We start from the raw sequence: 14,579 nt of genomic DNA on the forward strand, positions 1-14,579 counted from the left end.
CTCATCCATTGACAACTTACATCATTTGCTCAGTGCTATATTAAACAGTGTATTGGAAGATAGACTACCTAATAGCTCCAAGCTTCCTAACAGTTTAAATGAAAATTACAAAATGTTTGGAGAGACCCTGCTTTGGAATACAAAGGGTGTTTGAGTTCCAATTTCCATTCTCTGTAGAACAAGAACAGGTCATTCCTTTATTGACATGCATAAAATACATCACATTTTCTGTTCTGCTGATGCTATAGATTCAGTACCACTTCCCCAGCCACATCAGTTATGAGCATGAAGTATATCACGTAAGCTCAACTCTCCAACAGTGGAAGGCTTAGCAAGCATGGATGCTGCTAGAGTAATGCTGCTTCCCTGCCGAGATCACCGCGCATCCATCTCCCCCTCAGATGGCTTCTTCAGCAGTTAGAGCTGCGAGGAATGGTTTAGTCTCATTACCAAGGTAGAGTGAAGACATTGGCCACACAATACACATGCTCCATTTTTGAAAAAATTCTGAATCTTGGGCAACTGTTCTCTTGTAACTACTTTACAGTTTCTAAAAGCAGTTATTGTCCAAAGCTGGAAGAACTTAAGTCTTCTCAGATGAGCATGTGAATGAATGGAGGGAGGTAAACAAAAAAATAAAATTAAAATGAGGTCTGATAGGGGAGCAGCCGGATAAGAAAATCAAAAAAGGAACAGCAATTTAAAGTTTATTCCAGCTATAATGCAGGTTATTCAGATTTTAAGGTAGCATCACAGGCACAGTGCTGAGTCCATTCTCGATATTTTCCGTTGTACTTGTCTCTGTCTGTTTTGTAAATCCGTGCAGTCTGGCACTGGGGGGTCCTCTGGGTTTGGACCACATAGCAGTGAACAAATGGATAAAAGAACTTTAGACATAGTTAAAGCAGGACAGCACTGTGATCTTAGAATATCGAGACACATGCTGCCATCACGTTAACATTTGGATGATAAATTCTTGCTGTAAATGCAACCTTAGGTGGTTTGAAGGGGTAGTCTGTAGGAAAATGAATTGTCAAAAAGAATACTCCGGCTTGGTACGTGCTGTCAGTAGGTCCCATAACTGTGGCTCGCCAGTAGAACATATCATCCCCAACTGGGCCTGCAGAACATTGCGCTGGAGGGTCCGGGGCCAAGTCACTAAGTTCCTTATTAATCCGCTTCAACGCCACGGTCCGTGCGGTCCCGGCCCGCGGTGTCCGCGTGTGCTCAGCCCCGCCGCGTCTGGATGGTCCTCGGCTCTCCGCGGCTCAGACACGGCCGAAGGAGGCGGGTCTCGCGAGAAACGCGGCAGCCTGGCCGAGCTCTGAAGGGTAGTTTTTGGAACTATAGTAACTTTCTTCCCTTATATTTACTGAGTCATTAAAAAGAACTTATTTATTATAATGTTGGCACGTACGATGTAAAAGAAGACTACAGGTAAGTACATGTGTTTATTAGGATTGATTTGATTTTTGTGTAAATAGATCTTTTGACAATCATAATGGTGGGATATAAACTACATTAATAATTCCATTCTGAAAATTGTAAAAACTGTAAGATTAACTACAAACTGAATTGTTTACCATTAAATGGCACACTAAGTGGTCACCTGAAACTAATCATTGACCCTCTTTTTTTCTCCACAAACGCTAGAAGTCAGTGAGTGAGGGAAGCAGTAAGAAGTCAGGCTCCGGGAGTTCTGGGAAAGGTGGAAACCAGCTGCGCTGTCCTAAATGTGGCGACTTGTGCACACATGTAGAGACCTTTGTGTGTAAGTTTCACTTCTTTTGAGCTCCTTTTCTTCTGTCTGTTCCACAAGTCATTAAATGTACAGAAACATGGAAGTTATATAAACCAGAGCTTTTTCTTTCAAAGCTTAAATGATTCTCTAAATATTCAGCAGATACTAAACAGGACTGGTAGTACTTTGCACTGTTTTATAAGAAATAAATGAAAAAATTTGCTTCTGTATTGTGCTTCAGTGCACTAATTTCAAATATGGAATTTGAAAATTGTAATGTGTAATCATTGGGTTGTAGTGAACTGACTTATATTTATTACATTCTTTTTTAAAAAATGTATTTGATATAGGGTCTCACTATGCAGCTCAGACATGTAGTGATCCTCCTGTCTTCAGCCTCCCAAGCACCGGGATTATAGGCATACACCCCCACACCTGGACTTGGTGGCCAGCTCAGTGAGCCTGGGGGCGGGGCCCATGTGGCCTGTGATGCCAGGGATCAAACTCTGGTCCCTGCACCTGGCCTAAGCAAGTGTGGAGCTATCTCACTGGCCCTGTTTATTACATTCTTCAAATACTTATTGAGTATGCCATATGACTAGAAAGATTAATCATTTGAATATTAAGATTACAGGTGTGTGCCCCCACACCTGGCTCTGAAATTTTTTTTTTTTTCCAAAGCACATCTTTATTTTAATAGGTTCTGTGGTATAGCACAGGAGAATCACTAGGTCCTTCAGTAGACTCAAGAATTTCTTAATGTGTAAGTTTCATATATATTTTGATTCAGAGAAAGAATTCAACCTTTCCAGACCTAAAAAGAATAGTTTCTTAAAGTAGAACAGGAAAGAAACTAAGTTTAATAAAGAAATGCCAACATACATAAATTCTGCTTTTACAACCTTATTTTTATCAGAATGAGGAATTTCTCATTTTTATAAGAAGCTGAGATTTAGCAAAGTTAAGTAATTCATTCACAGTCACATACAGTGGTGATTTCCTTTCCTTTTCACAAGTCTCAAACTCATGAATTTCTACCAACTAGAGATTCTTTAGGGATAAACTAGTTCTGCTTAGGGGTTAAACCTTTTTTTTTTTTTTATGCATTGTTTTCAAAACTTGGTGGGATGCAGGAATGGTTGGTGCATGCTTGTAGTACCAGATCTTGAGACAGGAGGGTCACATGCTAAAGGACAGCCTGGACAATTTAGTGAGACTGTCTCAAAACAAAAAGTGAAGAAGGTTGGGGAGATAGCTTGGTAGTCTGAGCGTCTGCCTGGCAAGCCCAAGGACCTGAGAGTAATCTCTGGTACTGCATACCGTTCTGGCCCCGCACCAAGTTGGCCCCTGAAACGCCTGGCATAGTGATGCACACGTGTAATCCCAGCACTGGGGAGGCTGAGAGGATCACTACAAGTTGCATAGTGACAGCCTGTACCAAATAAATAAGTTTTTTTTTTTTTTTAAAGTAAAAAGCTGGAAATAATAGCTCAGTACAAAAGTAAATCTTGGGCCTGCAAGGAAAGCCAACATTTTGGCCCTAGCCTTCCAAGGTCAATTAAGACTCAGTACATATGAGAACTTGTACTGTAACAACATGTAACTCAGTTGTGTCCCACATTCTCTGATCAGGGAGATTATGGGGCCAAAGAGGAAAGTGATCGATGATGTAGAATGTGCCTAAGGAGAGTCACATGGAGAGAAAACATTCTCTCAGGCTTTCACAGAGAGCACATTGGCCAAGCAATGGCCGTGACTCATCCACATGGCTGACACTGACAAAGGATCTACAATCTGAGGTACAGGATCTCAGGATAAATCCTGAGGGGATTTGACTGACCTTATCAGATCCAAAAGCTATAACTCTTGTTGCATAGTTCTTGCTTTATCTTGGTCTTAACCATCCAGCAGAAAAGTATAAAAATGAAGTACAAGAAGTAAAGTCATATTGTTATGTTGAGCTGTAGGGGACTCAGGGCAACAATTTCTGACATTGCCAGTTAAGTGGAAGACCCAGTACTGTTATGGACTACTGGACTATTTTGGAATATTTTGCTGAGTTCACACACCTATAATATTTAAATGATGGTACTAAACAAAAAAAGGGGATACAGATGAATGACCTGTTTGTATCTGTGTATTCAAAATGGTTAGGATAGATATATAGCTACATTCTCTTAATTCAAGGAGTAGAGGGATTTGTTCTAATAGTGTTTGTAAATAGGATATCATGTCTGCATCTTGTACAACAAATAACCACTAGGAAGGCAGTATGCAGTGTGTTAATTATTGGAACGGTCCTACCAATTTCATTTGAAACTGTCTCATTGCTATTTATTTCTCAATAAAATTATGGAAAAATAAATAAATAAAAATTTTTAAAAATAACTCTTGGCTTGATTCCCAGTACCATTTTTAAAAAGTACTGAGTTGTATTAATCACTATGTGTGGGTGATTATTATATAGAGCTTCCAAGGGGGCTTCCCTAGAGATTAAGGTTAGGGGCTGGGGATTTGCCTCAGTGGTAGAATGCTTGCCTAGCAAGCTGGAAGCCCTGGGTTTGGTCCTCAGCACCAAAAACAAAAAATAAAACCTTCCCTAAAAAACAATTCAAAAAAAAAAAAAAAATACAGTAAAATCAAAAAAGACTAAAAACAAGGCAACCTAGATTAAGGTTGTATAGCTATGAGGAGGGATCCTAGACTCTATTTACCAGTTAGACCAATTGTTCAGCAGAACCACTGCTTTATTGTCATCCATTTGAGGCTGAGGCTTGTTTTTTGGGAGTTCTAATGGGAGCTGGTGACATAGGAACACAAAATCCGGAAGAGGAAAATGAGGTACATACTTCGCCAGGCATGGTGGTGCACGCCCATAATCACAGCACGTGGGAGGCTGAGAGAAGAGGATTGCCAAGAGTGTGGGTTGGCTTGAGCTGCATAGTGAGTTCAAGGCCAGGCCAGGCTGTGTAGTGAGAGACCGTATCTCCAAAAGACAAGCGCAGAAGTACACAGCAGCGCCCGGAGCCCTTCTTCTCTTGGTTTTGCTGACCCACAATAAAAGTCTCTTCACAATGTATCCCTTTGAATGTGGAGAACATTCTGTGTATACATATTAAAACTTGGGCTCTTATTGCTGAAAGGTGGGTTTTGCTTTTTTAAAATCTCAAATTATTTTGTTTAAAATTAACACTTAGTAATTGTTCTGGTGGTTTGTTTTTTTTTTTTTAAATTTTGAGACAGTCTTGCTGTGTAGTCCAGGCTGGCCTTGAACTGATTATGTATTCCAGGCTTCCCATGAACTCTTGATCATCCTGTGGCATTTTAGGCCTGCACCACCTCATCTGGATTATTCCGTATGATAAAATTATATGATAGGTGGCATTTCCCCCCCTTTTTCGATTAAGGCTTATAGATGTTACAAAATGTTGGGTTTCAGTGTGTATCATGTATTTTGATAGGAACACAAGGCCCTTGTGTCCCTGTCCACCCCTACCTTACCCTTTTACAGCCCTTCCTCTCCTTCCTCTTTTTGTTATTCTTTCCTCTTGTCTAATAGTAGTCTTCCTTCTGTTTGACTTTTATTTGGGGGAGTTCGTGTTTGGGAGTTGGGGGAGGCTGCATGTTGAATCCAAGGCTTTCACACTAAGCCATTGTCTTTAGTCCTTTTTATATTTTTTTCATGTCTGAGCTACATATCCAGATCCTGTACCAAATAAATACATAAATAAATAAAGTACTTTAAAAAATTATTTGAAAAGTGGGCTGAGGAGATAGCTCAGTAGACTAAGCGCTTCACAAGGTCCTGAGTTCAATCCCCAGTACCACACACACACACACACACCTATATGATAGGGAAATGCCACCTATCATATAATTTTATCATACGGAATAATCCAGATGAGGTGGTGCAGGCCTAAAATGCCACAGGATGATCAAGAGTTCATGGGAAGCCTGGAATACATAATCAGTTCAAGGCCAGCCTGGACTACACAGCAAGACTGTCTCAAAATTTAAAAAAAAAAAACAAACCACCAGAACAATTACTAAGTGTTAATTTTAAACAAAATAATTTGAGATTTTAAAAAAGCAAAACCCACCTTTCAGCAATAAGAGCCCAAGTTTTAATATGTATACACAGAATGTTCTCCACATTCAAAGGGATACATTGTGAAGAGACTTTTATTGTATATATATATACAATTTTTAAAATTGCATTTTATTTTAAAGTTAGAAGTTATCTGCATATTATACAATAGTCCGAAGCTGGAAAAGCCTTCCTGTTGCCTGATTTCAGCCCCTGTTCCTCTTTCAGAGGCACCCAGTGATTCTAGTTGAAAAGAGGACCATTAGCAAGCACTGAGTCTGCTGAGCTATCTCGCTGGCCCTTGATACTGTCTTTCTGTGAAGGATTTTTTTTTTTTTTTTTGGTGGCTTGAACATGCCTTCAGGGCATTTCTGGTTTGGTGGGAGTATCTGGGTTCGAACTAGAGCAACTTGAGCCTCACTGCGACTTAAGCAGGCACATAAACAACTGAGCTAATGGGCAGGCCCCCAAGATACTGTCTTTCTGTGAAGTCCAAGCTGACCTTAAACTTACCACACGCCTGCTTCAGCCTCTCAAGTGCTGGCACACACCACTTGAGTTCTTTTTAATCATTTAGATTTGGGGACAGGGTCTTACTAAGTTGCTCAAACTTGGAATCTCCCTGCATCAGTCTCCCATAATGCTGGGATTATAGGTGTGTAGTGCCACTCCAGGCTTCCCTTCGCTTTCGTCTGTTTTAGATTCTACATGTAAGAGAGAATATAGAATATTTTTCTTTTTGAATCTAGTTTGTTTTTTTCAGTGTTGGGGATGGAACGCTGGACCTTGCGCTTACCAGGCAGGCGCTTATGTTACTGAGCTATATCCCTGGCCCTTGAATCTAGTTTATTTTATTCAACATTTCTGCTGATTGACTGTTTTGAATAATGATACTGCGGACATTTGTATTTTAAGTTTTTGTGTGGACATAGGCTTTTGCTTCTCTTACAAATAAAAATTTTTTTTGTGTGTGTATATTTAGTACAGGGTCTACAGGGTCTCACTGCATAGATGAGACTCGTAGTGATTCTCCTGTTTTCAGGCTTCCAAGCGCTGGGATTACAGGCGCATGCCACCATGCTGTCTCAGTCACCATCTCAGTGCGCCCCGCGGGCGGTGCCAGCGCAGCAGGCTGGGGATCCAGCCCCAGAGCCCCTGCGTCTGCCTAAGCAGGTACTTTAGTCCACTTTGCTATTGGGCCTGCCCAAAAATCTTTTATTTATGTATTTATTTGGTACAAGATCTTGCAATGCAGCTCAGACTCATAATGGTTCTCCTATCTCAGCCTCCCCACAGCATGTGGTACAGAGGATCAAACCTGGGTCCTTGCGCTTGCCAGGCAGGCGCCTAGACTGCTGAGCTATCTCCCCAGTCCCTAGTTTCTCAATGTCCTCTTTACCACTTATTTTACACTCATTGTGGCTGTGAAATAATACCTCATTGTCATTTTAATTTTTATTTCCCTGGTGATGTGTAACATTTTTTGGTGTGCTTATTAGCCATTTGTGTATATCTTTTTGGGAGAAATGACTATTTAAATATTTTTCCTTTCATCATTCTTATTCACTTGACAGGGTCAGATTATGTAGCCTAAGCTGGCTTTGAACTTGCTTTATATCCTGGGCTACCCTCAACTCTCTTTTCTTCCTCAGCTTCCTAGGTGCTGGGATTGTGGGCACATGCCATCACATTCAGCTTCTTTTGTCCATTTTTAAATTGGATTTTCCTTATGTGCTTTAAAAATTCTTTGTATTTTCTGGATATTTAGGTACATGACTTTCAGATAGTCTCTCTACTGAGTAGGTCTTTTCTTTGAAATGCTGTTAGCAGTAGTCAGTAGACTTTTATTGTAAAATGTCAAGCAGTTAATATTTTTGGCTTTGAGGACTGTGTGGCCTCTGTTACAGTTGTTCTACTCTACAATTAAAGTGTGAAAGTAGCCACAGACTGAATGAGTGTGTCTGAGCTCCAGTAAGACTTACGTAGCTGCAATGTAGTGATTAATATAGTCATGATTTTTAAAAAATTAGAATAGGCACTCTCTAGCTTTGTTTGTTTTCCACAGTGAGCTACATCTCATTACCCCCACCTCCCAGTTTTATTTTTATTTTTTTCCCCATTTTTATTTTTAATGTTTTATTTTGAAACAACTTCTTGACAGGTTGCCCAGGCTAGGGTCCAACTTGTGTTCTTCTTGCTTCAGCTTCCTGAAATACTCAGATTACAGGTATTTGCCACCATTCCTGGCTCTTGCTAAGGAAAAGTAGAGTTTACTAGTATGTATGTATGTATGTATGTATGTATTGCCTAGTCAAAATAATTTGTCAAACTTGAACTCTCTCTTTAAGATAGAACCTTTTTATATATATATATAGTATTTTTGAAACTTGCTGTACAGTGGTTTGGAGAATTTATTTTTCATGTTGAAATATGTTCAGAATCATGAGGAACTTCTATCTAAGTGGATCTCCTCAGGCTTGGTGAGCAGCTCACTTGCACAGTGCTTGCCTGACCTTCATGAGACCATGAATGTGATCCCTAGCAACACAAAGCAAAATAAGACCAGCAAAAGCAATCTGAAAATGTTTTGTCTAAGGCATTCTTTCTTATCTTTGACATAGTATACAAGTATGTTTTGAAAAGGATAGGCCATACTTATAGTAAGCCTTTAAAAGAAAAAATACTCCTTTGCAATTGAACAAAATTAGACTCTTGCCCCTTATTTTTAGGAATAAAACATTATATCATATAATGCTTGTAAATTTTTCTCAAATACCATTTTGATAAATATCTTTGAATCCTCAAACTTGAGTATACATATTGAACATATTTCAATGTAAAGTTGTATATGCTGTGTTAAGCAAACCTTCATCAATAAACAAAAGAGGCTATGGTAGGCTAGTATTTAATCTCATACCCTTGACCTAATTTCTTCAGAGAAATATTTTGTTAATATGCTCTCAGGCCAGATTTTCCTGTTACACAGCCTAAACTGGATCAGAGGCGTCCCTGCCCTTTAATCCTTGCCCCATTCACCATGGGTTGCAGGTATAAACTGGTGCCTTATTATAAAATAGAGGCACTTGCTATCTTGCCACTGATGGGAAATAGTGATTATATACTTGGGCTTGTGCTCACTGCACGTTCTTGGAATGGCTTGTTCTTCCTCTTTTTTTAATTTTTTTGAGACAGAGTCTTGCTATGTAGTTCACGCTGGCCTGGAACTAGCTGTATATTCCAGCTTGGCTTGGACCTCCACACTTGGCTGGTACTTTTTGTTAGACAAATATTTATAGTTGATCAATGATTAGAACACATATATGAGCCCATTATAGTTTAAAGTGTACTGCTAGAATTTATCCACATGGATTATTTTCTTTTTTCGAGATAGGTTTTCACTGTGTAGTCCAGGTGCCTGGGACAGCTATGTAGCTCAGGCTGGCTTGGAAGTTGAAGTCCTCCTGCCTCAGCCTCTTGAGTATTCTGGATTAGAGGCATGTACTCAATGATTTTTGGATTAGAGAAACAATGAAGTAAAGATAAATATGTAAAATAATTTCATACATTGATTTGGTAAAAATGCTCATATATGTGATAGAACCTAGTGACTATACCTTTTTATATCTTTAGGAAGTAAAATAGATTTATCTCTCTCAATTTTCATGTACATTTGAAAGTTTTCATTATAAAAAGTGGGAAAATAATCTACTTGTACTTTTTTGCAGTTTATTCAAGTATTTCTATAAAGTAGTTTTGTAGATATTTTCAAAAGTTTTTTAAAAGTGGGTAAAAGGGTCTCAGTCAACTTTTGGTCTTAATAAAGTATATCACGGAATGAAAGGAAACTAACTCTGGTGTGTGTAGTAATCCCAGCACTTGGGAGGCTGAGGCAGGAACATCACTGTGAGTTTGTGGTCAGTCTATTAAAAACAGAAAAGAAAGGAAGGAAGGAGCCTACTAGACATGAAAAGGAAGGTTTCTGACTGCATTTGTCTTTGTTATATACATTTTGTATATTAATGTATTTACTACAAGGTCTACAAGGTCTCACAATACAGATCGGACTCGTAGCGTTCCTCTGTTTTTAGCTGGGATTGAAGGTGCATCTCAGCACTCCCCGGGGGCGGGGCGAGCATGACATGTGGTACTGGGGATCGAACCCCAGTCCCTTGCTGGGTCTGAGCAGGCGCTTTAGTCCACTGAGCTGTCTGGCTGGCCCTTGTCTTTGGAGTATATTTAGTGCATAAGCCAGGCTGTTTTCTTGATTTGTGGTGTGAATCACAAACTTTTGTATTAATGCTTAACTTTTCGCTTATGATGAGTCTTCAAGTTCATAAACATCAATGGAGTTATTTTTATTATCTTCTGCCAACCTCTGTTTTCCTTTTCAGCATCAACTCGTTTTGTCAAGTGTGAAAAATGCCATCACTTTTTTGTTGTGCTATCTGAAGCTGACTCAAAGAAAAGCATAGTCAAAGAGCCTGAATCAGCAGCAGAAGCTGTAAAATTGGCATTCCAGCAGAAACCACCTCCACCTCCCAAGAAGGTACGGGCTGCAGTTCAGTCTCAGACCTTTTATCTTGCTTCCCTAACATGAGTATCTAATACTCTTACTAATTCTTTTAATAAGTTTTTTTTTTTAATTTTATTTATTTATTTGTGTGTGTGTGTGTGTGGCCAGCTCAGCCCACCAGGGGGCGGGACTGGCTGGCATGTGGTGCTGGGGGATTGAACTGCGGTCCCTGTGCTTTGCTAAGCTTGTTCTAAGTAGGTGCTTTAGACCACTGAGCCATCTCACCAGCCCCTCTTACTAATTCTTAATAGGCTACTCTATCCCTGCAAAATGTTAATGATATTTGATACAGTTCTTTGTCCTTTGTCAAGATTATTATGTGTAGTATCAATGGAATGTAGTTAGATTTTTTAATTTACTTTTTTTGTGTGTGTAATGGTTACAGTGGTACTGGGAATAAAATCTAGCTCTATCCCCAGCCCATTTTTCATTTTGAGACAGGATCTCACTAGGTTGCTCCGAATTTATGATCTTCCTGTCTCAACCTCGCTTAGTACAGGTATTATAGAGGTCTCTCAGCATGTCTGGGTAGTTGGGTGATTATTAAAATGGTATTAGAACCAAGTTGATGTGAAATAATACCCTTGTGTAGTTCAGCTATTGACTTTTTGGGGCCCCTAAAATGACACCAGCCTGCAGTGATCACCCTTACATTAGTTTATTTTATGGTAAAATAGTTCTGAGCCTAAAAGTATCAGTAGGTGCTTTTGTTGCCAGGCAGCGTGCCGGGGCTTCCCTGTGTATCACTGGAGCTCTTCCGTGCAGCCTCTCCGTGAGTCTCAGGCAGGGGGTGCTGTGGGCCTGTGAAGCGTGGCGGAGCACACACTAGCTCCTTGGCGCATGCACTGTTTTTGAACCAGAAGCTCTTGCCTCCTGGCGGAGCTCGTTGTCCTGGCTGTATCTCAGAGGTCTTCACACTGACTTACTTCCCATTTTATGCCTTCTTGTACTGTGCTTAGATACCAGTGCTTCTCTCTCTGTCTCTACATGTGCTGTTGTAGGTTGAATAATCATAGGTATAATCTGTGAAGAATGAAGGAGACTTTTTTTTTCAGGAGAGGAAAAAGTATGTAAATTTATTTTACACAGTTGGGTGAAAAATAAATTTGAGAGAAAGTAAGATAAAATTTAGTATGGTCTCCTATGCCCTGAAGGAGGTGGTGCCTGATTTGGAGGGGAAATCGCTATGTTGAAGGAGACCTTAAAATCTATTAAAATATATAACAGCTAAAGAATTTATCATGTAAAAATAATGTAATAGAAGATACAGCAATTGGTTTTTGTTTTTGTTTTTGCTTTTAAGACAAGGTCTTGCTGTGCAGTTCAGGCTGGCCTTAAGCTGACTTTGGCCCAGGCTGGTCTACTGTCTCTGCCTCCTCAGCACTGGTATTAGCAGGTGTGCACCACCACACCCAGCTCAGCAACTAAGTTTTGTATTTCTAAAAATTTGTGTACATTGATACATCCATGTAAAGTTCTAGAAAAGACAAACTCTCTTCAGGTGTTGCGAGGTATTAATGTTTATTTTTCCCTCCCCATTGGTACTAGGGATTGAGCCTCGTAAATGCTGAGCTGTATCTTCAGTCCTTTCTGCTTTTTAAATTGGAAACAGAACAGATGTGGTGGCTCATGCCTGTAATCCCAGCTCTTGGGAGGATGAGGCAGGAGGAGCGCCATGTGTTCAAGGCCAGCTATATAGTGAGTTTAAGGCCTGTCTGAACTACATAGCAAAACCTTGTCTTAAGAAAACAAAAAACAAAAGACATAAATGTGATACAAAATATCAGTAAGTTTCCCATGATTGGCCTTAAGCTCCCTATCCTCCTGCCTCAGCCTCCCAAGTAGGTGGTACTATAAGTATAAATAGTTCTTTTTTTTTTTTTTTTTTAATATTTTAGGGAAGGGTCTACAGGGTGTTCAGGGTCTCACTACTAGATGGGACTCATAGTGGTCCGCCTATTTACAGCCTCCCAAGAGCTGGGATTACAGGCATGAACCACCACGCCCAGTCTCTGCTACCCTTTTTTTTTTTGGCAGAACTGGGGATTGAACTCAGATCCTTGTGCTTGCCAGGGAAGCGCTTATTCCACTGAGCCATCTCCCTGGTCCACCACACCCAGTCTCAGTTGCCATCACAGTGTGCCCTGGGGGTGGGGCCAGCACCAGTGCGGCATGCTTGGGGATCGAACCCCAAACAGTTCATTAAAAAAAAAAAAAAAATTAAGACTCTCTTTGGTACATGGTGTGCTATGCAGCTTGGACTCGTGGTGATCCTCCTACCTCAGCCTCCCCAGTGCTGGGATTACAGGCGTGTGCCACCACACCTGGTTTCGGTGGCCAGCTCGGCATGGGGCTGGCACAGCATGCGGAGTGGAACCTGGGTTCTTGTGCTTGCCAGGCAGGTGCTTAGACTGCCAAGCTATTTCCGCAGCCCTAACAGTTCATTTTTATTTGGTAAAAAAACACTAAAAGAATTTACCCCATCCAAAGCTAGTGGCAATAACCAAGTATGGAATAAAGCTAAGAATGGGCTGGGGTGATCAATGATGTAGAGTGTGCCTAAAGCTACAATTCTTGTTACATAGGTTTTGCTTTATCTTGGTCTTAACCATCCAGCAGAAAAGTATAAAAACGAAGTACAAGAAGTAAAGCCATGTTGTTATGTTGAGCTGTGGGGGACTCAGGGCAACAATTTCTGACATTGCCAGTCAAGCGGAAGACCCAGTACTGTATGGACTACTGGACTATTTTGGAATATTTTGCTGATTTCACACACCTATAATATTTAAACGATGGAACTAAATAAAAAAAGGAGATATAGATGACCAGTTTGTATTTGTGTATTCAAAATGGTTAGGATAGATATATAGCTACATTCTCTTAATTCAAGGAGTAGAGGGATTTGTTCTAATAGTGTTTGTAAATAGGATATCATGTCTGCATCTTGTGCAACAAATAACCACTAGGAAGGCAAAATGCAGTGTGCTAATTATTGGAACGGTCCTACCAATTTCATTTGAAACTGTCTCATTGCTATTTATTTCTCAATAAAATTATGGGGGAAAAAAAAGAGAATGGGCTGGGGATACAGCTCAGTGGCACAGCACCTGCCTGGCAAGCATGAGGTCCTGAGTTTCATTCCTGATTCCCCCAAAAAAGAATATAGCTAAGAATAAAACTTTTAAGTTGGCCTTTGGGTTCATTAATTAAATTAAGATAATATTGGAAAGCCAGGTACGTATTATACTCCTATAATCCCAGTTACACCAGAGGATGAGCCAGGAGGACTAGTCTGGCCAGTTTATCCAACTCACGTCTCAAAATGACATGACATGAAATGAAAGGGTCTGCAGATGTGGCTCCATGGCAGAACACTTGCTTAGCATGCGTGAGGCCTTGGTTTCATTCACTCCTACCTTGCAGGGGATTAATATTAGTCTCTCTTTTTTTAATATTAGTCTTAACACACATGGATACTGGTAGGATAATGGCTTTTGGTAATATAATACCTACTGCTGAAAAAGGTAATTTTATAATCTTGTGAAGGATATTATGTGGGGAGAAGTGTAGAAAGAATTTATTTTAGTTATTTACATTAATGATGTTAGTTTTAGACCTTTGGTGGCAGAAGTATTCCGTGTAAGGTCAGTGTCAGCTTTTGTGAAAAAATTAGAATTGATGGCATTACTTGTACATTAGAAACTAGCATGACACTCATAGAAAACAGTGGTGTTTTGTTAAGTGAGATAGGGTTTATAATGTTTGAATCGTTGTTACATAATGTATTGGTCCCTTAATTTGTTTACATTTTTGTGTATTTAAAGAAAGGGTGTTGCCGTGTATCCCAAGTTAGCCTTAACTCTTGATCCTTCTGCTTCCCAGTTGCTGGGATTATGCTGTGCATCCTTTTGTCCAGCAGCATTTCATTTAAAAAATCATTTATTTATTTATTCATTTTTTTAGTACAGCGTCTCCCTACCAGCTTGGTCTCATAGTGATCCTCGTGTCTCAGCCACCCCAGTGCTGGATTATAGGCATGCAACACCATGCCCATTTTCAGTGGCCAGCATGTCCTGGGGTTCCAGGACCTGTGACACCAAGGATCAAACCCGGCTCCTTGCACTTGCCAGGCAGGCGCTTTGACTGCTGAGCTATCTCCCCAACCTCTAGCATTTCTT

At 40.1% G+C, this 14,579-nt stretch overlaps 1 protein-coding gene across 1 annotated transcript in view; it reads left to right on the forward strand.

Moving 5' to 3' along the window:
* Positions 1-14,579, forward strand: part of Clpx (caseinolytic mitochondrial matrix peptidase chaperone subunit) — a 49,145-nt gene that overhangs the window by 14,177 nt on the left and 20,389 nt on the right. Inside the window, exons 3-4 of the mRNA XM_004628815.2 lie at positions 1,654-1,771; positions 10,220-10,374. Coding sequence (XP_004628872.1) covers positions 1,654-1,771; positions 10,220-10,374 — 273 coding nt within the window. The remainder of the gene's footprint in view (positions 1-1,653; positions 1,772-10,219; positions 10,375-14,579) is intronic.

This window comes from Octodon degus, unplaced genomic scaffold (assembly GCF_000260255.1).
Source record: "Octodon degus isolate 3935 unplaced genomic scaffold, OctDeg1.0 scaffold00026, whole genome shotgun sequence".
Taxonomy (NCBI): Eukaryota; Metazoa; Chordata; class Mammalia; order Rodentia; family Octodontidae; genus Octodon; species Octodon degus.